General features: G+C 42.6%; 1 protein-coding gene across 1 annotated transcript; it reads right to left on the reverse strand.

Annotated features, from left to right (window-relative positions):
* Window positions 1–12,477: 12,477 nt before the first annotated feature.
* Window positions 12,478–20,456, reverse strand: LOC115147107 (dolichyldiphosphatase 1-like). Its single transcript, XM_029689116.2, has 8 exons — window positions 20,303–20,456; window positions 19,077–19,177; window positions 18,677–18,761; window positions 14,799–14,898; window positions 14,586–14,684; window positions 14,225–14,353; window positions 13,938–14,027; window positions 12,478–13,826 (listed from the first exon to the last, which is right to left on the reverse strand). Exons 1-8 carry the CDS (start codon window positions 20,376–20,378, stop codon window positions 13,790–13,792), a joined length of 717 nt encoding a protein of 238 aa, XP_029544976.1. The 5' UTR covers window positions 20,379–20,456; the 3' UTR covers window positions 12,478–13,789.
* Window positions 20,457–27,726: the final 7,270 nt, after the last annotated feature.

The following is a 27,726-nucleotide window of genomic DNA, read 5'->3' on the forward strand; positions in this document are numbered from 1 at the left end:
CAAATTACCAGCGATAAAATGCAATTGTGTTCATTGTCCGTAGCTTATGCCTGCCCATACCATAACCCCACCATCACAATGTTGACATCAGCAAAACGCTCGCCCGCACAATGTCTGCTATCTGCCCGGTACAGTTGAAACCGGGATTCATCCATGAAGAGCACATTTCTCCAGGGTGCAAGTGGCCATTGAAGGTGAGCATTTTCCCTCTGAAGTCGCTTACGACGCTGAACTGCAGTGGATCAAGACCCTGGTGATGACGATGAGCACGCAGATGAGCTTCCCTGAGACGGTTTCTGACAGTTTGCGAAGAAATGTTTCACTTGTGGAAACCCACAGTTTCATCAGCTGTCCAGGTGGCTGGTCTCAGATGATCCTGCAGATGAAGAAACCCGATGTGGGGGTCCTGGGCTGGCGTGGTGACACGTGGTCTGAAGCTGTGAGGCTGGTTGAACATACTGCCAAATGGTAGAGAATTGAACGTTAAATTCTCTGGCAACAGCTCTGGTGGACAGTCCCGCAGTCAGCATGCCAATTGCACCCTCCCTCAACTTGAGACATCTGTGTGCTGTGTGACAAAACGGTACATTACAGAGTGGCCTTTTACTGTCCCCAGCACAAGGTGCAACTGTGTAATGATCATGCTGCTTAATCAGCTTCTTGATATGCCACACCTGTCAGGTGGATGGATTATCTTGGCAAAGGATAAATGCTCCCTAACAGGGATGTAAACAAATATGCGCACAAAATTTGAGAGAAATTTTTTTTGTACATATGGAAAATTTCTGGGATCTTTTATTCCAGCTCATGAAACACGGCACCATTAGTTTACATGTTGCATTTATATTTTTGTTCAGTATACCTTCTTTACTGTTAAACTCTAAGGTTAATGATTTTTCATTCCTATTAAAGACATTTATTGTAAACAAACTTCGACACTGTCTCAGAAGCTCGACTAATAACACATTAAACATTGAAATGTTATGTAGGAAAGATAAGGGAGAGTAGTTTGATTATGATAGGAACTTGTTAAAGCCGTTTGTTTTTCTACATTGTGTCCTTCACTCTAAAAGATCCCATTAAACATTGAAATGTTATGTAGGAAAGATAAGGGAGAGTAGTTTGATTATGATAGGAACTTGTTAAAGCCGTTTGTTTTTCTACATTGTGTCCTTCACTCTAAAAGATCCCATGTTGGGAAAGTTTCAGCTCAACAACTGTTCAAATTAACACGCAACCTCCAGAAATACTCCATCCCTGTCTAATATGTGCAACTAATAATATACACAAGCACAGAATAAGTGACATTACCTTGCTCGCTTTCACGTTGGTGTTACAGTCTTAAACCCTCTGACTGCATGTCATCATTTCATCATCATAGTTAGTTTTGATTTTCAGAGCAAAAGAAGAATAGCAACAACCATATGCTTAACTCTAAGCAGGTCTTAATCTTATAGAACAACGGTGTCAAACCATTTGTCCCAGGGTCCACATTCAGTCTTCAACAAGGTCCGGAGGGCCGCACTCAATTTTTAATATCTGCTCACTGTCAAAATTTGCTAAAAAACTGTCCTCTCCCTCTAATTTTGGACAGAAACATATATATTTTATATTTGAGATTGTTCAAAGTAGCCATCCTTTGCATGGATGACAGATTTGCACAGGATTGGCATTCTCTCAACCAGCTTCATAAGGTTGTCACCTGGAATGCTTTTCCAACAGTCTTGAAGTAGTTCCCTCATATGCGGAGCACTTGTTGGCTGCTTTTCCTTCACTCTACGGTCCAACTCCTCTCAAACCATCTCAATTGGGTTGAGGTCGGGTGATTGTGGAGGCCAGGTCATCTTATGCAGCACTCCATCACTCTCCTTCTTGGTCTATAGCCCTGACACAGCCTGGAGGTGTGTTTTGGGTCATTGTCCTGTTGAAAAACAAATGATAGTCCCACTAAGCCCAAACCAGATGGGATGGCATATCGCTGCAGAATGCAGTGATAGCCATACTGGTTAAGTGTGTCTTGAATTCTAAATAACTGACTGACAGTGTCACCAGTAAAACAGCCCCACACCACCTCCTCCATGCTTCACGGTGGGAACCACACTTGCAGAGATCATCTGTTCACCTACTCTGCGTCTTTCAAAGACACGGCGGTTGGATCCAAAAATCTCAAAGAACAGATTTCCACCGGTCTAATGTTCATTGCTTGTGTTTCTTGGCCCACGCAAGTCTATTTTTTGTTGTTAGTGTCCTTTAGTAGTGCTTTCTTTGCAGAAATTCAACCATGAAGACCGGATTCACACAGTCTCCTCTGAAGAGTTGATGTTAAGATGTGTCTGTTACTTGAACTGTGTGAAGCATTTTTTTGGGCTGCAATTTCTGAGGCTGGTAACTCTAATGAACTTATCCTCTGCAGCAGAAGTAACTCTGGGTCTCCCTTTTCTGTGGTGGTCCTCATGAGAGCCTGTTTCATCATTGCGCTTGATGGATTTTTGGACTGCACTTGAAGAAACTTTGAAAATTCTTGAAATTTTCCAGATTGATTGACCTTCATGTATTTAAGTAATCTTTTTGCTTATTTAAGCAGTTCTGGCCATAACATGGACTTGGTCTTTGACCAAATAGGGCTATCTTCTGTATACCAACCCTACCTTGTCAGAACAAATCTGATTGGCTCAAACGCATGAACATTTAATAAGGCAAACCTTTTAATTGAAATGCATTCCAGGTGACTTCCTCATGAAGCTGGTTGAGAGAATGCCAAGAGTGTGCAAAGCTGTCATCATGGCAAAGGGTGGCCATTTTGAACAATCTCAAATATAAAATATATTTTGATATATTGATTCTCTCGATCTCTCTATTGTAGCTAGGTCGCCCTATGATGACCCCAAAATCTTAGAGCCCAAACACTGTAACTGGCCAGAAGGGATCCATGGATGTTTCTTCGTCTGGGGAGTGTGTGGAAATAAATGTTCACACGTTACTCTCAAAGAGAAAACTGAAAATACCAAATGAACGCTACTGAGCAGCGTCATGCATCTGTATTTAACCTTTATTTTGACAGGAAGGCAATGCTGAGACCAAGGCCTCTTTTCCAGCCCTGTACAGCAAATCAAATCAATTTGTTTTTGTCAAGTGTCGAATACAAGCAAATGCATACTTACAAGCCCTTAACTAACAATGCAGTTAAGAAAAATAAGTGTTAATTAAAAAATGGATGAGTAAAAGATGTAAAAGTATGTTAAGGAAGAGGTTGTTGTTCTGGCACCACGTCTCTGACCTCCTCCCAATAGGCTGTCTCATCGTTGTCGGTGATCATCTGCAAACTTAATGATGGTGTTGCAGTCATGAGTGATCAGGCCTACCACTGTTGTGTCGTCAGCAAACTTGACGGTGTTGGAGTCGTGCTTGGCCACGCAGTCATGGGTGAACAGGGAGTACAGGAGGGGACTGAGCACGCACCCCTGAGGGGCCCCCATGTTGAGGATCAGCGTGGGGAATGTGTTGTTACCTACCCGTACCATCTGGGGGTAGCCCACCAGGAAGTCCAGGATCCAGTTGCAGAGGGACGTGTATAGTCCCAGGGTCCTTAGCTTAGTGATGCGCTTTGAGGGCACTATGGTGTTGAATGCTGAGCTGTAGTCAATTAATTGCATTCTCACATACTGTAGGTGTTTCTTTTGTCCAGGTGGGAAAGAGAAATGTGGAGTGCAATAGAGATTACATCATCTGTGGATCTGTTGGGGCGGTATGCAAATTGGAGTGGGTCTAGGGTTTCTGGGATGATGGTGTTGATGTGAGCCGTGACCAGCCTTTCTAAGCACTTCATGGCTACAGACGTGACTGCTATGGGTGAGTAGTCATTTAGGCAGGTTAGGTTACCTTAGTGTTCTTTGGCACAGGGACTATGGTGGTCTGCTTGAAACATGTTGGTATTACAGACTCGGACAGGGAGAGGTTGAAAATTTCAGTGAAGACACTTGCAAGTTGGTCAGCGCATAATCCGTCTGGCAGCCTCCTGAATGTTGACCTGTTTAACGGGATCTGTGTCCCTATACCGGGAAGGTTGTTGCTAATGTGACTAGAATGACATTGTAAGTAACATCCAACTTTCCAGGACATGTCTTAAATGTGCAGAAAGATTATCAAGAATTGCACTGCACTGTCTAATTTACAGTAGCATTTCACTGTCTAATTTACAGTAGCATTTCACTGTCTAATTTACAGTAGCATTTCACTGTCTAATTTACAGTAGCATTTCACTGTCTAATTTACAGTAGCTATTAAGGTGCACAACAACAAAACACTTTTATCACGGCACTTGGTTTGATACATTCACCTCTGAAGGTAAATAATGTAATTCAGTAATCTTGCTCTGATTTGTCATCCTGAGGGTCCCAGAGATAAAATGTAGCATAGTTTTTTAAAATAAAATATTTTTTTACATTCAAATGTACGATCTGGGTTCTAAAGCTGTTTCTCCATTCAGATGATTTCAAGAATATGCTTATCCTTGCTTCATGTCCTGAGCTACAGGCACTTAGATTTGGGTGTCATTTTAGGCAGGGAAAAAAGGGTCAGATCCTTAAGAGCTTCTTACACACAGTCTACGGAGAGCGTCTTACACACAGTCTACGGAGAGCGTCTTACACACAGTCTACGGAGAGCGTCTTACACACAGTCTACGGAGAGCGTCTTACACACAGTCTACGGAGAGCGTCTTACACACAGTCTACGGAGAGCGTCTTACACACAGTCTACGGAGAGCGTCTTACACATAGTCGTCCGGGACAGATGATGCTCTCATGCATGCATAGAGGTAGATCAGAGAAAAAACAGCCGCAAGTGCGACATCATTGATGTATACAAAGAAAAGAGAATTGAATTGAACCCTGTGGCACTCCCATAGAGACTGCCAGGCAGGATCTTCTTGACTTCTTATCTGGTAAACTGCTACTGTGTGTCCAGAAAATAGCCCCAATTAGGGGTTAGTGTACTCCATTGAATACATAGAGGTCAAGGGTGCCAATTGAAAGTCAAGGGGTGTGTCTGTGTCTTTTGGATTACTCTCTCTTTATAGAGAACCCCTGTGGTTCAAATCAAGAGCTACCCTTCCCCTTTCAGTCTGCTCTGTGCATGTCTGAAAGTGACAGAGCCAGCAGCCAAGAGAGTTACACTTACACTTATGAATATACAGTGGGGGAAAAAAGTATTTAGTCAGCCACCAATTGTGCAAGTTCTCCCACTTAAAAAGATGAGAGAGGCCTGTAATTTTCATCATAGGTACACGTCAACTATGACTGACAAAATGAGAAAAGAATTCCAGAAAATCACATTGTAGGATTTTTAATGAATTTATTTACAAATTATGGTGGAAAATAAGTATTTGGTCACCTACAAACAAACAAGATTTCTGGCTCTCGCAGACCTGTAACTTCTTCTTTAAGAGGCTCCTCTGTCCTCCACTCGTTACCTGTATTAATGGCACCTGTTTGAACTTGTTGTCAGTATAAAAGACACCTGTCCACAACCTCAAACAGTCACACTCCAAACTCCACTATGGCCAAGACCAAAGAGCTGTCAAAGGACTCCAGAAACAAAATTGTAGACCTGCACCAGGCTGGGAAGACTGAATCTGCAATAGGTAAGCAGCTTGGTTTGAAGAAATCAACTGTGGGAGCATTTATTAGGAAATGGAAGACATACAAGACCACTGATAATCTCCCTCGATCTGGGGCTCCACGCAAGATCTCACCCCGTGGGGTCAAAATGATCACAAGAACGGTGAGCAAAAATCCCAGAACCACACGGGGGGACCTAGTGAATGACCTGCAGAGAGCTGGGACCAAAGTAACAAAGCCTACCATCAGTAACACACTACGCCGCCAGGGACTCAAATCCTGCAGTGCCAGACGTGTCCCCCTGCTTAAGCCAGTACATGTCCAGGCCCGTCTGAAGTTTGCTAGAGAGCATTTGGATGATCCAGAAGCAGATTGGGAGAATGTCATATGGTCAGATGAAACCAAAATATTACTTTTTGGTAAAAACTCAACTCGTCGTGTTTAGAGGACAAAGAATGCTGAGTTGCATCCAAAGAACACCATACCTACTGTGAAGCATGGGGGTGAAAACATCATGCTTTGGGGCTGTTTTTCTGCAAAGGGACCAGGATGACTGATCCGTGTAAAGGAAAGAATGAATGGGGCCATGTATCGTGACATTTTGAGTGAAAACCTCCTTCCATCAGCAAGGGCATTGAAGATGAAACGTCGCTGCGTCTCTCAGCATGACAATGATCCCAAACACACCGCCCGGGCAACGAAGGAGTAGCTTCGTAAGAAGCATTTCAAGGTCCTGGAGTGGCCTAGCCAGTCTCCAGATCTCAACCCCATAGAAAATCTTTGGAGGGAGTTGAAAGTCCGTGTAGCCCAGCAACAGCCCCAAAACATCACTGCTCTAGAGGAGATCTGCATGGAGGAATGGGCCAAAATACCAGCAACAGTGTGTGAAAACCTTGTGAAGACTTATAGAAAACATTTGACCTCTGTCATTGCCAACAAAGGGTATATAACAAAGTATTGAGATAAACTTTTGTTATTGACCAAATACTTATTTTCCACCATAATTTGTAAATAAATTAATTAAAAATCCTACAATGTGATTTTTTTTCTCATTTTGTCTGTCATAGTTGAAGTGTACCTATAATGAAAATTACAGGCCTCTCTCATCTTTTTAAGTGGGAGAACTTGCACAATTGGTGGCTGACTAAATACTTTTTTTGCCCCACTGTATGTAAAATGCTAATATGTATTAGATCCAGTATAATGGAATAACTAAGACCTGAATTTGAATGCAGCGTGTTTCCGATTCCTCCTTCTCTTTCTGTCCAGCCGGGTCAACGAAAAACACTTGGCCTGATGGTTCATGCAGATATTGGGGAAGCAAGTTAGAAATGTATTGATCCCTTAAATGATTTTACTATTAAATGACCCATATCACAACTCTCATACCTCTTCACAAAAATGTATCTAAATCAAATTTGGGGAAAGGATTTTACTCACAAAAGACGTGGAATTTATTTTCCCAGTTAGAAATAGTAAGCCATGCATCAAATAACTATTTTCATCAGAAAAAACGAACCCTCAAATGCACTATTGCATTTTGTAAGTTGTCTGCAGGTGGCTTGTTGTGAATTTATTTATTGCATTTTGTAAGTTGTCTGCAGGTGGCTTGTTGTGAATGCACTCAAATACCCAGTCATTGTCAGGTTCTGTAAACTACTAAGTGATGCTATGAAAAGGATTCTTTCCACGTTATCAAGCTCACTCTGACTGACAAATCACTGCCTATTACTGTGATTAAAAAGAGCATATGAAACATTGTTTTTCACGAGGCCTACCTGTGTGCCTTCCTTTAAGCACCTCCTGTCGAACACCTCTCCTGTGCTTGACCACATACAGCCACTTAGGGATCTTTTCAGTGTTCATGTGAAAGATAGTTATTGCGAGGATGGAACATTTGTTAACTTCAAAAAAAAGTTTTTAAACACCCATGTAAAATGAAGGCCTGCAAAGCTTACAGATGTAAGTCTACTAGCATGAGATGAAAGTAGACAAACATCAGAATGTGCGATATGAAGGCCTAGTCAGTGGACATTGTGAACCTTGTTTGAAGTCACTAGGTCACATGACCAAGGAGCTATTGAAATTCTAAATTTTGAAAAATTTATGTAAATTCATGTGAGATAGAAATGGACAAACTAAAGGGTGTACAATTGTTAGGCCCACTGAGTGCACATTCTGAACCTTGTTTGAAGACACATGACCAAGGAGCTATTGAAATCCTAAATTTTGAAAAATGTATGTAAAATATTGTGATGAAAATTGACAAACTAAAGGGTGTGCAATATAGAAGGGTAGTCAGTGGGCATGCTGAACCTTGTTTAAGTCAAGTAGTTCACATGACCAAGGAGCTATTGAAATTTGAATGTAAAAAAAATGTTGTACTTTGTTTACGCTCCCTAACTAATTCAACTAGGAATACAAAATTCTGCTCACATTTCCACATGTTTATTACCTTTGGAAAGCGAATTAATGTCCAAGTCGTGAAAATAAAACCTGTGCAATGTTGTGCGCAATTTTTCGAACATCATGATACTTATTTGGAGCTCAAGTGGTTTGAAAGGGCGAATATCGACCTTGAAACTGTCTTTACCTCGGACATTAACAGCAGAATAAACTGGCAGCCCGGCTAGCTGGTTTAACGTTGCTTTGTCTGTAAATAATGGTTCGTTGCGGGATGAAGCAAGCTGTAACCAAATATTTATTTATATTTTATAACTAAACCATCTCATTGTTCTATCTGTGCAATAACCGTAACTGTTTGCAACTGCCTAGCTAGCTAGTTATATAGCTAGCAATGAAAACTACTTTTTGATACAATTGAGACATTAACATATGTACATGTAGCCATCTTGGCATTTTAACTGTAGACTTTTGCCGGTGTGTAGATCACTCGGGGCAGCTGGGTAGCCTAGTGGTTAGAGCGTTGGAATAGTAACCGGAAGGTTGCAAGATCAAATCCCTGAGCTGACAATCTGTCATTCTGGCCCTGAACAAGCAGTTAAACCCACTGTTCCTAGGCTGTCATTGAAAATAAGAATTTGTTCTTAACTGACTTGCCTGGTTAAATAAAGATAAAATTTAAAAAACTGACTGAAACACTTTCAAAATAATCCTTCCCACTTGTCTTTTAGCAACAGAAGCTGATACCAGCAGCTGTTTTCAGGATTATACTGGTATTGAAAGCTGTTGTAACACTTCGCATGTAGTAAATGATGGAAATATGAGTAAATCCAATGGATCTTTCAAATATCTGAAGTAGCAGAGGGCAGGATGCAGTAACTGCCAAGGATGCCAGTCACCAGAGAAGATCCTCCACAAGTTGTGGTTCGTCCCCGCCATCAGACTTGCCCCCCACATCGTCTGGTCGACTATGAGGTAAGTTACGAGTCAAGGCAAACACCACACACAACTCCAATGTGGGACCACAAGCAGAGGGCACTGTGAGTGGAATTAATTACTCTCACAACAAGACCAGCAGCAGCTACCCTCCTGTACAAGAGGAGAGAGAAACCTGTTCTTCTTCCAGAACAGTCTTAACATGTCTGAAGCTGACAGAAGAGGAACCTGAGAAGTTGACACGGTGTATGCTTCAATTGCCTCGGAATCAGCTTCGGATGCTTTGAGAGAATATTATACTTACCGTCGGCTCCAATCCGCAGTAATTCAAAATTACATTGAAAATACGTCAAATCAAGGCCAGTCCAGACTGGTATTTTTTCATATTTTATTTCCATGTCCACAGAAGTAGATTTTTAGTCTGGTCCAAATCTGAACCAATTATAGATGTCTATGTTTGTTCAGATTTGGACCGGACTAAAAATCTGTCTGTGGACACGGAAATAAAAACTGAAAAAATACATCCAAAAGAGGTCTGTGTCGGTCCGTGCTTACTGGGGTGTAGCCTACAGTGTCAAAACAGAAAAAAAGATGGCCGGTCCGAAAAATATGTAGTCATTGGTCCGTACTTACTGGGGTGAAGCCTACAGTTTCGGCCCCAATGGAATTTTACAAATGCTCATCCATGTGGTTAGCCTACCGTTTGTAAAAAGGCAGTTGCATTGGTTGATTCCCGTGACAATTTGGCTATTTAAGTTGAATATCAGCTACCCAACTTTATCAGGAGTTATCCTGAGCCTATTTGCAAGGAGAATGAATATGTTTGCACAGTAGGAATGCAGAAATATATATTTTTTTGCAACGATCAGCTCGTCAAAAATGGACATATACAAACTTGAAACCAATGATCATGATAATTAAGCCCACTGGGTGAAACTCATGGACACCAGTTGTGAGTAGCCTGATTGTCCATTCCATATTGTCCATTTTACTTTGACTTGTCCTGTTTGTAGGATATGGTGTTTGTCAGCCAAATGTTTTATTTGCTTGGACACCATTTAAGGCTATTTGATTGGAGAAACGCGCATGCTGTAAAACGTGTCCATCTCATTACATTGTCATACATTTTATCTCCAGCCTGTTGGCTACAGATAAGGCCACATAAGCCTACTTTCTACCTTCGGCTATATATACTACATGATTTATGTTCGATTATTTATTTTTACGTTGGTGGATCGACGCAGCACTCTGGAGAGGTGCGCTGGGAATGGACAAGTGAAGTATTTGGTGCCCGTGCCTTTGACAAAGTGGGCACTGCTTACAACCGGATGGCATCAGCGCTCACATAAAAAGCGTATAAGCCACTGGTTGAGAAATATTGTCATTGTTTTGGGGCAGAATTATGTGAGGTTTTATGTGTTATTGAAGGTGTGTCTTAGTCAGTTTAGCTCGGAAAATGCCGCACTCACCAATCTGCTGCCAGCCAATTTATGCTTGCTCTGAAATGCGATCAGGAGGCTCTGTACCAGTGGAGGTTGCTGAGGGGAGGACGGCTTATAATAATGCTGGAGTGGAGTATAATGGCTGGAATGGATTGAATGGTCTATAAATTACATCTCTGTAACCTAGCATGGTAGGATGGTCATCTGAATCAGGGTTAGTTTAGCAGCTGGGGCGAAAGAGGAGTGATTATGATAGAGGAAACTAAGTCTCAATTTAACTTTAGCCTGCAGCTTTGATATGTGCTGAGAGAAGGACAGTGTACCGTCTAGCCATACTCCCAAGTACTTGTATGAGGTGACTACCTCAAGCTCTAAACCCTCAGAGGTAGTAATCACACCGGTGGGGAGAGGGGCATTCTTCTTACCAAACCACATTACTGTTGTTTTGGAGGTGTTCAGAACAAGGTTAAGGGCAGAGAAAGCTTGTAGGACACTAAGAAAACTTTATTGTAGAAAATGTTGAATTTTGCCTGGTAAAAAATCTGAGTGGCTGGTACATTTAAAATCTACCTGCCATAGTGGCTGGTGGACCAAAAAGTTCATTTTAGGCCATGTTCATGGTCATGCTGGTCATGGCTAGTAGGAATACAGCTTTTGTCAAATTAACATCAAAAGTTGAATTGTTTTGCATTTTATCTAACCATTCGTATCATTTTATCCTAACCTTCACCTAATTAAAAAAAATAGTTATTTAACCTTTAAGCTAATTATCCTGACCTACTACGTTAATTGTCCTAACCTGCTGCATAAATACTCCGAACCTGCTACAAAAAGATATTTAAAAAGCTGGATCCCATCTAGCCATTACCATGTTTCATTACTGTACCGCTGAGAAGTGGCCCTAATTTATAGAAAATTGGGCCTGACATGTAGTACTCCGACTCAGGGATTTGTTCTTCATTACACAGATAAACAAAGAAATAACTTGACAGAATAAATATCATCATTCATGACGACATGTCCAAGTAAATTGATACATTGACAACTAGGGCTGAGTTCCCCCAAAAGCATTGTAGCACTAAGATAATTTAGTTTAAATGGAATTAAGATGGACAAAATATATTAGTTTTACAATGCTTTTGGGAAACAGCATAGGGCAGGTACACCCTCCCAACCTCTTCACATCAAGATGGGAAGACCATGTTCATTTTATGGTGTGCAAATTTGATATCAGACAAGGTCTGGTTCATGCAAATTGTTCACTGGGGGATTTGACCAATAAATTGAATGACCAATCATTGAATTTGACTGGCATAGTTGATGATTGGGCCGCAAACAACCCCTGGTCTAAAAGCCATAATGTGGTTTCTTACAGTGCAGATCTCCTGAACATAGTCACGATGGCAACACCCACCCGTAGCACGCGCTCCAGCAGGTGCATCTCACTGATCATCCCTAATGCCAACACCTCATTTGGCCGCCTTTCGTTCCAGTTCTCTGCTGCCTGTGTCTGGGACTAATTGCAAAAATCGCTGAAGTTGGAGACTTTTATCTCCCTAACCAATTTCAAACATCTGCTATCTGAGCAGCTAACCGATCGCTGCAGCTGTACAGTCTATCGGTAAATAGCCCACTCAATTTACCTACCTCATCCCCATACTGTTTATATTTATTCACTATTCTGCTCTTTTGCACACCGATATCTCTACCTGTACATGACCATCTGATCATTTATCACTCCAGTGTTAATCTACTAAATTGTAATTATTCACCTACCTCATGCCTTTTGCACACAATGTATATAGACTCTTTTTTTTCCTACTGTGTTATTGACTTGTTAATTGTTTACTCCATGTGTAACTCTGTGTTGTCTGTTCACACTGCTATGCTTTATCTTGGCCAGGTCGCAGTTGTAAATGAGAACTTGTTCTCAACTAGCCTACCTGGTTAAATAAAGGTGAAATAAAACAAATAAAAATAAATGTTAAGATATGTTCAACATCTTGTGTATGATCTCTGTGCAGGTAGGTTCTACCTACATGTCCAAATAATCCAAAATGACCTTCAGGATTGCATAATGATTCTTACATAAGCTCTCTTTTAATTTACTATTATTCACTGAAGAATTGGGGGGGGAGCATACAATTTTAGATAAACACTTCATTTATTTATTCAGCCTGATATGGGTTACACAAAATTATAATCTAAGAGAACTACTTCCCTTTATGGAGCTAATGACATGACAATTCCAAATCAGCTTTTAACCTTCACCAGACAGCCTCAAACATCAGCTCTTACATCTCTGAGGAATACAGCATTAACACATGCTACAGATTGACCTGAGGTTTAATAGAAGAAAAAAAAATAGAAAAAGAAAAAAATCACCTATAACATTTCCCCTCAGCAGTCATATCATTTATCTTTTCGCCAGATGATATGGAATGTTTTGAAAAGACAGGTAAAAAGAAAGTGTTAAGCCACTGTTTCATGTTCTCTAGAACCGCAACAGAAAGGAGAAATACATGTCCCAGGTTTGTGCTCCTGGGGGTGTCAGGACATGCAGGGAGAAAGTGGTTGAGAAAACACTCCCTCGCTCCCTGTGTGGAAGAGGAATAGAAAAAGAACAAGAGCCCCTTGTGTTCTGGCTCGTTTCTCTTCTTCTGCATCATCTCAAACATAATCGAGACCTCAAGTTGTACAGAAGATACACTAGCCTTGGCTTGTACCAGTATGTGAGGGCTTAAACGCCTGCAAGAACATTTTGGAACCTAATGCATTGGGCTGACAAGATGTATCAGAGGTGGGAAACAGGGGTCTTTCACATGTAAATAAAGTTAACCCGCCCACACACTTTTCTCTTTAATTTTAACAAAGTACACATTTGTTTATATATTACATGTTACACCAGAGTTTTAAAAATGGTTCTCTTTTCTGTAATATAAGACCCCCCCCAAAAACAAGGGTTTACCCCACCAGCAAACCCAAAACAAAAGAGTGACAAATGTCTTGGTGTATTAACACCAGCCAATGTTTTGTTAGCCCTCCGTTGGTTTCTGAAAATCTTTCTTACAGTAAATGGTTCCTGTCTGTGTGTGAGTTTACAGTTAAAGTATATATTAATTTGTCATTAAATAGTATGCCTCTTTCACGGTCTTTTATGCGTCGGGGGAGCATTTGGGCTGTACCAAGTGAGGCACGTGGACGGACTTGCTCAGGCTGCAGGCTCCGGGCCGTGTCCTGGCACTCTCTTTAGGTCCACCTGTAAAATGGGTTGGCCCTTTTTTCATTGCAATCAGGTCAGTCCGGAAGATGATTCTCCAGTGTGTTTTTTTATGAGTGTGTGTGTGTGTGTGTGGTCCTTTACTCAGTTTCACCAAGGAACTGCTACGATCACTGAAGTTTTGTTCCAAGCTTCCGTTGTCTGTTTCTGGAGGATAAGCAGACATTCAAACTATTACTAAACATGGTTGAAAACATCTCAATATGAAGTCACAGATTGCTTTCCCACCTAATATGGTGAATAAAATATATAACTCACCTTGCCTCTGATCTGGTCACTGTGTACTCAAACCACAGGATGTTGGGGATCAGGCTTGTGTCCCTCACCAGAAAAAACTCTGATATCGGCCTATCAGCAGTCAGGGTTTGGGAGAGAGGTAGGACAAAGTTACACATTGAGAAACAATAGAAAAAAATACATAATATCAAATGAAAAACATCAGATTCACTGAGAATCTGTAGCTACAGTGCATTATGCCCAAATCTGTGCCAGGCACTTTCTTCTAAGCCTGTGTGCCCCCCCCGAGAGGTGTCCCCATTCTTTACCATGCTGCCATCTTGGGGAATAGCGGTGTCAGCACCTCCTGTGTGAAGAAGAACCAGACTACTCCGATGGTGCTACCGGTCACTCCCCCGTAGAATACCTGACTCCAGGTGTGGTACAACAGGTAAACCCTGAGAAAGGTAAAAAACACAATTGTAGTCATTGAGCATATTTTTTTTTAATAAAAATTGCACTATTTTCGGGTTGAGCTAATTACGACAGTTATTAACAGCAAAACTATTTGAGGAGTTGGGACCAATTTGAGCAACTGTGTCACTGTGTGTGCTCTAAAAATACATTCAAGTCAATATTTTTTATTTATACTAACTAAGTCTCCTCCATTGTCATCCCTCCCGCCCTCACCTGCTGTATGACACGGAGAAGGCCACACCTAACAAGGTGATGGACAGTATGTGTCTCCACAGCAGCTCCACACAGCGAGCATTGTTCGTTTGATGCATTCTAGACACAGGGGGCAAAGTGCGTCAGCAACATCAAGTATGAATAAAAAAAATATATATATATTTTCGTGACCATTTTTTAAAAGAAATGTAGACTGGGAGAGAAGTCACTCACCTTAAATAAAGAAAAAGAAAGAAGTAAACAACAAAAAACCAGATGAACTGGGAATGACTGGAGGGCATCCCATACTCAGTGGTCAGGGTTGCGTGAGCTCCTGGAAAAATATTGGGGAAGAGAATAGACATGGGGTTAACCACATGCTACGAAATTCATCACAAATAGATGCTTTAGGCCGTGGCCAGACATGGATGACGTTAAAACGGATGAAAAGCAAAGGCCTTCGTCAAAGTCCATTTTTGTTGGTCAAAAGTTTCATTGAACTTTTGATGGACAGTCGGGCGAGTTTCGTATGTAAAAACGACAGGCAAAACTGGAGACTCTTCCATTCCCCTCCACTGTCCAACATATAGGCCCCGTAGAAAATCCATTGTCTCATCTGTGTTTGACAGATACAAAATCGGTGTCTGGCCGGGAAAGACAAAACCTATCCCCCCTTGGGAGACTGAAAAGATTTGGCATGGGTCCTCAGATCCTCAAAAAGTTATACATCTGCACCATCGAGAACATTCTGACTGGTTGCATCACTGCCTGGTATGGCAGCTGCTCGGCTTCCGACCCATAGGCACTACAGAGGGTAGCGCGTAAAGCCCAGTACATCACTGGGGCCAAGCTTCCTGCCATCCATAATACCAGGCAGTGTCAGAGGAAAGCCCTAAAAATCGTCAGACTCCAGCCACCCTAGTCATAGACTGTTCTCTCCGCTACCGGAGCACCAAGTCTAGGTCCAAGAGGCTTCTAAACAGCAGCTTCTACCCCCAAGCCATAAGACTCCTGAACAGCTAATCAAATGTCTACCCAGACTATTTGCATTGCCCCTCCCCCCCCTAATCAAATGGCTACCCAGACTATTTGCATTGCCCCTCCCCCCTAATCAAATGTCTACCCAGACTATTTGCATTGCCCCTCCCCCTAATCAAATGTCTACCCAGACTATTTGCATTGCCCCTCCCCCTAATCAAATGTCTACCCAGACTATTTGCATTGCCCCTCCCCCTAATCAAATGTCTACCCAGACTATTTGCATTGCCCCTCCCCCTAATCAAATGTCTACCCAGACTATGTGCATTGCCCCTCCCCCTAATCAAATGGCTACCCAGACTATTTGCATTGCCCCTCCCCCTAATCAAATGTCTACCCAGACTATTTGCATTGCCCCTCCCCCTAATCAAATGTCTACCCAGACTATTTGCATTGCCCCTCCCCCTAATCAAATGTCTACCCAGACTATTTGCATTGCCCCTCCCCCTAATCAAATGTCTACCCAGACTATTTGCATTGCCCCTCCCCTAATCAAATGTCTACCCAGACTATTTGCATTGCCCCTCCCCCCAATCAAATGGCTACCCAGACTATTTGCATTGCCCCTCCCCCAATCAAATGGCTACCCAGACTATTTGCATTGCCCCCCAATCAAATGGCTACCCAGACTATTTGCATTGCCCCTCCCCCCTAATCAAATGGCTACCCAGACTATTTGCATTGCCCCTCCCCTAATCAAATGTCTACCCAGACTATTTGCATTGCCCCTCCCCCCTAATCAAATGGCTACCCAGACTATTTGCATTGCCCCTCCCCCCAATCAAATGTCTACCCAGACTATTTGCATTGCCCCTCCCCCCTAATCAAATGTCTACCCAGACTATTTGCATTGCCCCTCCCCTAATCAAATGGCTACCCAGACTATTTGCATTGCCCCTCCCCCTTTTCCACTGCTGCTACTCTGTTGCTATTATCTATGCATAATCACTTTAATAACTCTACCTCAATTACCTCGACTAACCGGTACCCCCTGCATACAGCCTCGCAATTGTTATTTTACAGCTGCTCTTTAATTTGTTAAATAAATACGTTTCTTACCTACCAGGTATTTTTCTTAAAACTGCATTGTTGGTTAAGGGCTTGTACGTGAGCCTTTCACAGTGTACAGTCGTGGCCAAAAGTTTTGAGAATGAAAATTAATATTCGTCACAAAGTCTGCTGCCTCAGTTTGTATGATAGTAATTTGCATATACTCCATAATGTTATGAAGAGTGATCAGTCCCTCTTTGCCATGCAAATGAACTGAATCCCCCAAAAACATTTCCACTGCATTTCAGCCCTGCCACAAAAGGACCAGCTGACATGTCAGTGATTCTCTCATTAACACAGGTGTGAGTGTTGACGAGGACAAAGCTGGAGACCACTCTGTCATGCTGATTGAGTTCGAATAACAGACTGGAAGCTTCAAAAGGAGGGTGGTGCTTGGAATCATTGTTCTTCCTCTGTCAACCATGGTTATCTGCAAGGAAACACGTGCCATCATCCTTGCTTTGCACAAAAAGGGCTTCACGGGCAAGGATATTGCTGCCAGTAAGATAACACCTAAATCAACCATTTATCGGATCATCAAGAACTTCAAGGAGAGCGGTTCAATTGTTGTGAAGAAGGCTTCAGGGCACCCAAGAAAGTCCAGCAAGCGCCAGGACCGTCTCCTAAAGTTGATTCAGCTGCGGGATCGGGGCACCACCAGTACAGAGCTTGCTCAGGAATGGCAGCAGGCAGGTGTGAGTGCATTGGCACGCACAGTGAGGCGAAGACTTTTGGAGGATGGCATCATCGACTGCATCCTTATGTAATACATGTATCACTAGCCACTTTAACTATGCCACTTTGTTTACTTTGTCTACATACTCATCTCATATGTATACACTGTACTCGATACCATCTACTGTATGCTGCTCTGTACCATCACTCATTCATATATCCTTATGTACATATTCCTTATCCCCTTACACTGTGTATAGACAGTAGTTTTGGAATTGTTAGTTAGATTACTTGTTGGTTATCACTGCATTGTCGGAACTAGAAGCACAAGCATTTCGCTACACTCGCATTAACATCTGCTAACCATGTGTATGTGACAAATAAAATTTGATTTGATTTGGTGTCAAGAAGGGCAGCAAAGCAGCCACTTCTCTCCAGGAAAAACATCAGGGACAGACTGATATTCTGCAAAAGGTACAGGGATTGGACTGCTGTGGAATGGGGTAAAGTTGTTCTCTCTGATGAATCCCCTTTCCGATTGTTTGGGTTATCCGGAAAAAAGATTGTCCGGAGAAGACAAGGTGAACGCTACCATCAGTCCTGTGTCATGCCAACAGTAAAACATCCTGAGACCATTCATGTGTGGGGTTGCTTCTCAGCCAAGGGAGTGGGCTCACTCACAATTTTGCCTAAGAACACAGCCATGAATAAAGAATGGTACCAACACATCCTCCGAGAGCAACTTCTCCCAACCATCCAGGAACAGTTTGGTGACGAACAATGCCTTTTCCAGCATGGTGGAGCACCTTGCCATAAGGCAAAAGTGATAACTAACTGGCTCGGGGAACAAAACATAGATATTTTGGGTCCATGGCCAGGAAACTCCCCGGACCTTAATCCCATTGAGAACTTGTGGTCAATCCTCAAGAGGCGGGTGGACAAACAAAAGCCCACAAATTCAGACAAACTCCAAGCATTGATTATGCAAGAATGGGCTGCCATCAGTCAGGATGTGGCCCAGAAGTTAATTGACAGCATGCCAGGGTGGATTGCAGAGGTCTTGAAAAAGATGGGTCAACACTGCAAATATTGACTCTTTGCATCAACTTCATCTAATTATCAATAAAGGCCTTTGACACTTATGAAATGCTTGTAATTATACTTCAGTATTCCATAGTAACATCTGACAAAAATATCTACAGACACGAATGCAGCAAACTTTGTGGAAATTAATATTTGTGTCATTCTCAAAACTTTTGGCCACGACTGTATATTTGATGCACAGACAGACACTTATTATTGGTGTATGCACTGGGTCACTGCAGTAAGTGGCTTGTCGCTTTCCTCACCTTCACATGGGCGGGGCTCCCTTAAAATATGCTTCAGCAGCCAGTTCACCCCTTCGTTCAGTACGAGCCCACCGAAGAAGGAGATCTATGAAAGACGAATGGGAAAAGGATTAGGTGTGATAACTGTGATACAGATTTTAGAAACGTGCTTACAGTAATGCACCTTTCAATAATACCCTAATCTTTAATATTAATGGCCAATGATAATCTAATCTATATGACCTTGTACAAGCATTTCTGTATGTAGAGTTGTAGCATGCATCATGTGTGAATGTGACACATGTCCTGTCCTCATTTAGTGGTCCAGCAGGGACTTGGGTAGCCCCATTTGGGACCTCTTTTATGGGTTTCTGTAATAAGAGGTCCCATATGGGGCAAGGATCTGGGTTATATTACTTACCGTGTGCAGTTCACGCTTGAACACTATGAGGGTGACAAAGCCCACAAGGATCACTATGGGTAGCAGGCTGGTGTAGGCCAACAATTGTCCCGTCAGATCACCTTTGGGGGGGAAAAAATATAATATAAACCATTTGAACACTCGGGAGGGGCTCCCAAGTGGCTCAGCGGTCTAAGGCACTGCATCCCAGTGCTAGAGCCATCACTACAGACCCTGGTTCGATTCCAGGCTCTATCACAACCGGCCGTGATTGAGAGTCCCATAGGGTGGTGCACAATTGGCCCAGCATCGTCTGAGTTAGGCAGTCACTGTAAATAAGAATTTGTTAACAAACTTGCCTCGTTAAATAAAGGTTAAATTAAATAAATACAAATTCAGGGGAATGTACAGTAGGGCATATTTAGGTTGTGGAGTGGCTACCCATCTAGTATGGCAGAGTTCTCACGCCTTTACCTTTCCAATACACTTACTAGGGGCATACATCAAGCAGAAGTTACATTCTCAATGCCTGGATATTATACAGATAATTGTTAAGTTAATATTCAAACACCATAAATGTAGCTTGTTTAATTGCATGATGAGATGAATTTTGTATCCACATCCCATTACAATGGATGCAGGGTTAGTTTGCCAGCTAGCTAGTTGGTTAATATGAGTCTACTAGCTAACGTCAAGGTGTGTATATATTACAAATGATCCATTTGCGTGATGAAAAGAAAGGTACACAACCTACATATGGTTTGGCCATTTTCTAGGCTTGGAAGGCGTAACCTTGCTAGCCAATTTACTACCGTAGTGTCTCTCTGCTAACTAGCTACTTTGCGATCAACAAAACCTAGTTGGCTATACCGGGCCAGTAACAAGTCAAGTAGGAAATTATACGCGACAAACTTTAAACTACATTTTATTCTGAGCATACGCTGTTTCATGACCATTTAAATTCAACATTTTATGTAGCAACGCAAACCCGAACTAGTTAACTTAGCATTGTGGACAACTTTTCCAACTGCGCATGCGGAACTGTCCCACTATTTGGCATTTAATGTTACCAACGTTCTCTGCGGAGCTGTGTATATGCTTTTTATTGTTTCACTATTTGGCAGGTCACGTCGGTCGTGCCAATTCAATCGCAAAACATCCCACGATATCTTGCAGATTACCAAAGCATCGAGTATCTATCAGACAAATGTAAAATAATAATAATAATGATTAGTCAATACACTTACCAGCAGGGAACTCTACGTGGGTTAGCGATATCGACCGCCATCGAGGTGGTACCGAGCAGTGTTCTTCCGACGCCATTTTACCCGGACACCGGGCAATGTGGATCAACGAATCAAAACGTAATACCAGAGTCCGTCTAACCAATACGAAACACAATCCTTTCAACCATTCACAATACTCGAACAAACCTGTACTGGAATATAAAAAGGAGGAGTTATCGTCCAAAGGGGGGGTTCGATTAATCCCGCACGCAAAATCGGTTCCAAACAAAAGTGATGAAATTAAGCACGTGTAGTAACGCCGTGTTCAAAACCACTGGGAACTCAGAAATCTCGGACTTCTGTTAGTTCACGACCAAATGGAACTGGGAAAAAACTACTCCGACTGGGAAATTCGTTTTGGTCATACATCTCGGAATTCCAATTCGGTAACTCGGGGCACTTTATAGAGCTCGACTTTCTGATCTGAAAATGACTGACGTAATTCAACCTTTTTTGTAATGAGTTTCCTGTTGTCATGAAAGCGCCATAATTACAAGGATTCTGTGTTTCCAATGCAAAAGGGGTTGCTTTTTTAAAATGAAAACAAGTTATTATGTGGAAAGATTTATTACATGGAAAAGTGATGTGTTTCTGTAGGTTTCTGTTGGTGTGGTGGTTGTGTATGTTTCTGTAGGATGCACCATGCTGCCTTGTTGACAAAATGACAGAGAAGGGCAGATTATTGTTCGATTTGGGAAGGGTGCGCCTCCCACCCCACTTTCGCTGGATGATGTGACAGGCCTTGCCCAGGGCCCCAGGCTCAGCATAATCTAATCCGCCCAATGATCATAGTGCTATTGCTCGAGTCTTGTCCTTTCACTGGGGACAGGTAGGACATGATGTGCGTGATTAATTGTCTCTACCTTCTTGTCCTTTGCTGTTGTCTGTGCCCAATAATGTTTGTACCATGTTTTGTGCTGCTACCATGTTGTGTTGCTACCTTTCTATGTTGTCGTCTTAGGTCTCTCTTTATGTAGTGTTGTCTCTCTTGTCCTGATGTGTGTTTCGTCCTATATACTGTATATATATATATTTATTTATTTTTGCCAGCCCCCCTCCCTGCAGGAGGCCTTTTGCATTTTGGTAGGCCGTCATTGTAAATAAGAATTTGTTCTTAACTGACTTGCCTAGTTAAATAAAATAAAAAAATGACCCCCCTCCCACATTCTGAAATGGCATTTTTGTCCCCCCCATTTTATCATTGCACTGTGATACAAAATGCGGCACCAGTGTGCTTTAGGACCATGCGGATGCCTCAGAGCTGTCGGGTAGGCTGCTTTCTGGCTGAAATGCAAGGACAAAACAGAACGTGTGGACAGGCTGTGTGAAGGCAAAGCTTCTAAAATGCTGGTGTATAGGACCAGTATGGGAGAGATTAATAGAGGGAGCTGCTGTCAGTGTACTTGCGCTTTTTCTCTGAGTTGTACAAGCAAGCAGACCAGAAACTGGCTACTCTTTAGTTGACTGATCTAGCTGGCAAGGTAACTACTGTTTGACAGAAGAAGAAAAAATACTTGCAGTGCTGAGCTAGTAGTGTAACTGATGTGTTACGTTATCCAATGTTTCATCCCCTCTCGACTTAAGTGAATGAACTACTAGCAGCTAGTTAGCTAGCTAGTAACTACCACAGCCAGTTCAGCTCTAGCTAGCCTATGGCTATCTGTCAGGTAGCAGTATGTAACAGCTGTTGTGTGTATGGAAATGTTTTGTAGTCTTTGTTTCCCATTTCAACAGAAGTAAATTGATATACCATTATACCATTAGCTAGAGCTAGCCAATGGTTTGCTAATGTTAGCTAGCTAGTTCACTAACTTTAGCTATTTTTGCCTCAATCACACTAGACCTAAATACAGATATGTTAGAATGCCCAGTTATGTTCATATAATCTCAGACATAAATGACTACAGTGTAAAACCATCCATAGAACTACAGTGGGGAAAAAAACGTATTTAGTCAGCCACCAATTGTGCAAGTTCTCCCACTTAAAAATATGAGAGAGGCCTGTAATTTTCATCGTAGGTACACTTCAAAAATGTGTGCAGTCTCTAACTCTGAATGATCGGCTATGAAAAGCCAACTGAAATTTACTCCTGAGGTGCTGACCTGTTGCACCCTCTACAATCATTGTGATTATTGTTATCTGACCCTGCTGGTCATCTATGAACGTTTGAAACTCTTGGTCATGCACTGTTATAATCTCCACCCGGCACAGCCAGAAGAGGACTGGCTACCCCTCAGAGCCTGGTTCCTCTCTAGGTTTATAATCTCCACCCGGCACAGCCAGAAGAGGACTGGCTACCCCTCAGAGCCTGGTTCCTCTCTAGGTTTATAATCTCCACCCGGCACAGCCAGAAGAGGACTGGCCACCCCTCAGAGCCTGGTTCCTCTCGAGGTTTATAATCTCCACCTGGCACAGCCAGAAGAGGACTGGCTACCCCTCAGAGCCTGGTTCCTCTCTAGGTTTTTTGCTAGGTTCTGGCCATTCTAGGGAGTTTTTCCTAGCCACGGTGCTTCTATGTCTGCATTGCTTGCTGTTTGGGGTTTCTGTACAGCACTTTGTGACATCGGCTGATGTAAAAAGGGCTATATAAATATATGTGATTGATATGAGGGGGTTCATGAGGGCAATTAACAATGATGTAGAGGTTCTCTGCATTTGTGTCATCCATGACTCCTGGCTCCTCCTCCACAGGCTCTGCCTTCCAGGAAGTTGAGGGATTGGCTCATTGATTCGGACAAGGTGGGACTCGTATCTGTGACACCAAAAAACAGCCATTGACAACCTACACCAGGGGTGGGCAAACTATGGCCCGTGGGCCGGAGCCCATTCAATCGTTACGTGGGACGTTTGAGGGAAAAAAAAATAAACAATGGGTTATATATATATACCTGTATATATATATTTTTATAATACACACTCTGGCCACACTTTAACGTCTAAAACTAGATAGACAGTATATAATTTCTACAATGGACCTACATATTTTCAAATAACTGACCTTTCTCTGGGCCACAGTTTGATTTTATGAAACAAATCATTCATTAAAACAATTGTGCAGCTCACAGTTGAATTTCAAAATCACGACTTGGTCCTTGAGCAAAAAAAGTTTGCCCACCCCTGATCTAAACTGATTCATTTATATGAATGTATATTATAAACAGGACAGTTTGGGTCCTGGATGCTGATCGGCTGAAAGCCATGCTATATCAGACAATATATCACGGGTATGACAAAAATGACTTGTTTACTGTTGTAATTATGTTGGTAACCAGTTTATAATAACAATAATGCACCTGACAAGATTACATACATACATTTGTTTATATCAGTAGTTGCTGCTGCCGCTGGTGTGGTGGCTGTGGAGGTGGAGGCCGCTGGTGTGGTGGCTGTGGAGGTGGAGGCCGCTGGTGTGGTGGCTGTGGAGGTGGAGGCCGCTGGTGTGGTGGCTGTGGAGGTGGAGGCCGCTGGTGTGGTGGCTGTGGAGGTGGAGGCCGCTGGTGTGGTGGCTGTGGAGGTGGAGGCCGCTGGTGTGGTGGCTGTGGAGGTGGAGGCCGCTGGTGTGGTGGCTGTGGAGGCCGCTGGTGTGGTGGGTGGAGGCCGCTGGTGTGGTGGCTGTGGAGGTGGAGGCCTGGTGTGGTGGCTGGTGTGGTGGCTGTGGAGGTGGAGGCCGCTGGTGTGGTGGCTGTGGAGGTGGAGGCCGCTGGTGTGGTGGCTGTGGAGGTGGAAGCCGCTGGTGTGGTAGTTGTGTAGGTGGAGGCCTCTGGTGTGGTGGCTGTGGAGGTGGAGGCCGCTGGTGTGGTGGCTGTGGAGGCACCACCTGTTGGTGTGGTGGTTGTGTAGGTGGAGGCCGTTGGTGTGGTGGCTGTGGAGGTGGAGGCCGCTGGTGTGGTGGTTGTGGAGGCTGCACCTGCTGCTGTGGTGGAGGTGGAGACCGCTGGTGTGGTGGCTGTGGAGGCACCACCTGTTGGTGTGGTGGTTGTGTAGGTGGAGGCCGTTGGTGTGGTGGCCGTGGAGGCCGCTGGTGTGGTGGTTGTGGAGGCTGCACCTGCTGGTGTGGTGGTTATGGAGGCTGTACCTGCTGGTGTGGTGGTTGTGGAGGTGGAGGCCGCTGGTGTGGTGGCTGTGGAGGCACCATCTGTTGGTGTGGTGGTTGTGTATGTGGAGGCCGCTGGTGTGGTAGTTGTGGCGGCTGCACCTGCTGGTGTGGTGGTTGTGGAGGCTGTACCTGCTGGTGTGGTAGTTGTGGAGGCTGCACCTGCTGGTGTGGTGGTTGTGGAGGCTGGACCTGCTGGTGTGGTGGCTGTGGAGGTGGAGGCCTCTGGTGTGGTGGCTGTGGAGGCTGCACCTGCTGGTGTGGTGGCTGTGGAGGCTGCACCTGCTGGTGTGGTGGTTGTGGAGGCTGCACCTGCTGGTGTGGTGGTTCTGGAGGCTGCTGATTTTAGGGATCTGATGAGTCTCCTCTATATGAGGCATCAGGTGATCCACGCTTATTTTAGGGAAGACAACCCCCTTGTCATCTTCCAAGTCAGCGCTTTTCCCTTCGAGACCTCGAATCGTATATGGGCCGAGATAGTTGGGATCTAGTTTGCCCCCTTTCCTCTGCACTCATGTTGACTTATATATTTGAACTTTATTTTTCGCCCGGAGTACAATTTTTTTTTTTATTATTGTTATTATTATTTTAGTATTGCTACTGTCCCTACATTATTAAAAACTAAAACAGAAAAAGTAAAAAAAAAATGTAGGAAAAGCCATAAGAGGGAAAAGCACAATGGGATGGGGGATTGAGGGATGGGTAGAGAGAACAGTAGAGGGCTCTGAAAACTATTATTGCTGAAATAACAACTTCCTTTTGTTACTAGAGTCTAATACTTCTGGTGGCACATATCATAAGGCATGATAGGTCACCAAAAATGATTCAGAAGTGTGCCAGGCCTTGCAGTCCCAAGATAGAAGGGGGGTGATTTCAGCAGGCAAGAAAATAGCCTTGCCGAAATCCTTCTCCCCTTCTAAATTCCTTAATTTTGTGGCTTGAGTCAAATACTTTCTGTGGCACACACTACTGGTCAACAAGAGCTACCAAAATTATCCAGAAGTGTGCCAGGCCTTACAGTCCCAAGATAGAAGGGAGGGAGAATTTCGGCAAGGCAAGAAAATAGCCCCTCTCCCTTCTAATTTCCTTAATTTTGTGGCTAGAGTCAAATACTCTCTGTGGCACACATCAGAGTCAAATACTTCACATCAGAATGGGCAACCGATATGAATAATTAATAGACTAATACACCTGAAACAAATAGCCAAACCAAAAACTTGAGACATTACTAGTGACTCCTCGCGATCAAACCATTATAGCTGAAAAATCACTTCACCTTATGTGAAAATAAAAGTCTTGCTTGTGCTCCGTATGTGCACAAGCAAGCCATCCTTGTGGGAGACTTTTATTAGTGGGCCAGCCATGATAATTGAAATGCACTTTTTAGGAAAATAATAAGAAAAAGACAATCAAGCCTCCAGGGACAAAGGGATGAGAGAGGACAGATTGTTCCTCCAACCAGGAAGCAACCAGGAAGCAACTACATCCACTTCTCTTGGTAAGTTTCATCCTGTCTAGGTGTTTCATTGTATTGGTCCCTGGTGTGACTTTTTCCTTTCAAACATACTGTATCATAGCATATCAAATGTCTGTTGCCGTTCCATAGGCCGGTCTAGTACCATCTACCCACAGCACATAATATTTAACATGCGGGTCTGATCCCACTTTTCCCTGTCTCTAACTGTTGTCTGTCTCTGATGAAAATACATATTTAACGAAAGGAGAGTCAGAACTCCAGCAAATCTTTTGAATTAAAAACCTTTTTTTCAGCTCCAAGGGCCAGTACACCAAGAGCCAGACCAGTGCAAAATTGTTGGCCAGTCACTGAGGAGGAAGAATATGGTATTGATGAGCGATTGAATAGATTATTCTATACAATTCCTTGTTGTTCAGTGGCCTTATAATTAATTTATTGTATTTGTATTTTTATTAAAGCCCTAATCGGTAGTTTAAAAAATGACAAAGCACACTCCCCTCCCCTGTTTTGGTTAAAAGCTGGGTGATGGGGTTGGCGAAATGTAACCACTTTTAAAATGTTTTGTATTTCACCTTTATTTAACCAGGTAGGCTAGTTGAGAACACCTTTATTTAACCAGGTAGGCTAGTTGAGAACACCTTTATTTAACCAGGTAGGCTAGTTGAGAACACCTTTATTTAACCAGGTGGGCCAGTTGAGAACACCTTTATTTAACCAGGTAGGCTAGTTGAGAACACCTTTATTTAACCAGGTAGGCTAGTTGAGAACACCTTTATTTAACCAGGTAGGCTAGTTGAGAACACCTTTATTTAACCAGGTAGGCTAGTTGAGAACACCTTTATTTAACCAGGTAGGCTAGTTGAGAACACCTTTATTTAACCAGGTAGGCTAGTTGAGAACACCTTTATTTAACCAGGTAGGCCAGTTGAGAATAAGTTCTCATTTGCAACTGCGACGTGGCCAATTTATAGACAGCTATGGATGCAATAATTTACCATCAATGTTATTAAAATAATCGTTTTAACCATGTTTTAAGGTGTTTTGTTTTTTTTACATTTACTTTGTTTGCAAACATTTGATTAAAACAAGCTTATAATTTGGGTAAAACAAGCTTATAATTTGGGTAAAACAAGCTTATATTTTGGGTAAAACAAGCTTATATTTTGGGTAAAACAAGCTTATATTTTGGGTAAAACAAGCTTATATTTTGGGTAAAACAAGCTTATATTTTGGGTTCTGATGGTGTACGACTGTTGAATTAAACTAATAAGTTATAATTTTCAAGAATCAATGGGTACATATCATTAATATATGTCCAAAAAATGGCTTCATCAACTTCTGAATGCCCCATTAAGTCTATTCCCTTTTGCATATCTTATTTTAGAGACAAGGACCAGTGGATTGGGATCCACATTGATGAAGAAATAGGTATGTTTAAATTGTTTCACTGTCAAAATTGGGGTCATCTTGATGTTACTGAATTATACTGCGCTACATCTTTATTTTGACAGTGATGCAACATTTTTAAATGTGTCTCTAGTCTCCAGAGTGTTTGATATGAGGTTACACTACATCTTTATTTTGACAGTGATGCAACATTTCTAAATGTGTCTCTAGTCTCCAGAGTGTTTGATATGAGGTTACACTACATCTTTATTTTGACAGTGATGCAACATTTCTAAATGTGTCTCTAGTCTCCAGAGTGTTTGATATGAGGTTACACTACATCTTTATTTTGACAGTGATGCAACATTTCTAAATGTGTCTCTAGTCTCCAGAGTGTTTGATATGAGGTTACAGTACAGAATGTCACC

Source organism: Oncorhynchus nerka, linkage group LG19 (genome assembly GCF_034236695.1).
Source record: "Oncorhynchus nerka isolate Pitt River linkage group LG19, Oner_Uvic_2.0, whole genome shotgun sequence".
Lineage (NCBI taxonomy): Eukaryota > Metazoa > Chordata > Actinopteri > Salmoniformes > Salmonidae > Oncorhynchus > Oncorhynchus nerka.

Excerpts from the sequence above, each read along its gene's own strand:
- LOC115147107 (XM_029689116.2), bottom strand. The coding sequence starts at position 20,378 with ATGGCGTCGGAAGAACACTGCTCGGTACCACCTCGATGGCGGTCGATA. Across the intron at positions 19,178-20,302 it reads CCACGTAGAGTTCCCTGCTG|GTGATCTGACGGGACAATTG; the intron begins GTAAGTGTATTG and ends TCCCCCCCAAAG. Across the intron at positions 13,827-13,937 it reads GTGACCAGATCAGAGGCAAG|AAACAGACAACGGAAGCTTG; the intron begins GTGAGTTATATA and ends CTTATCCTCCAG.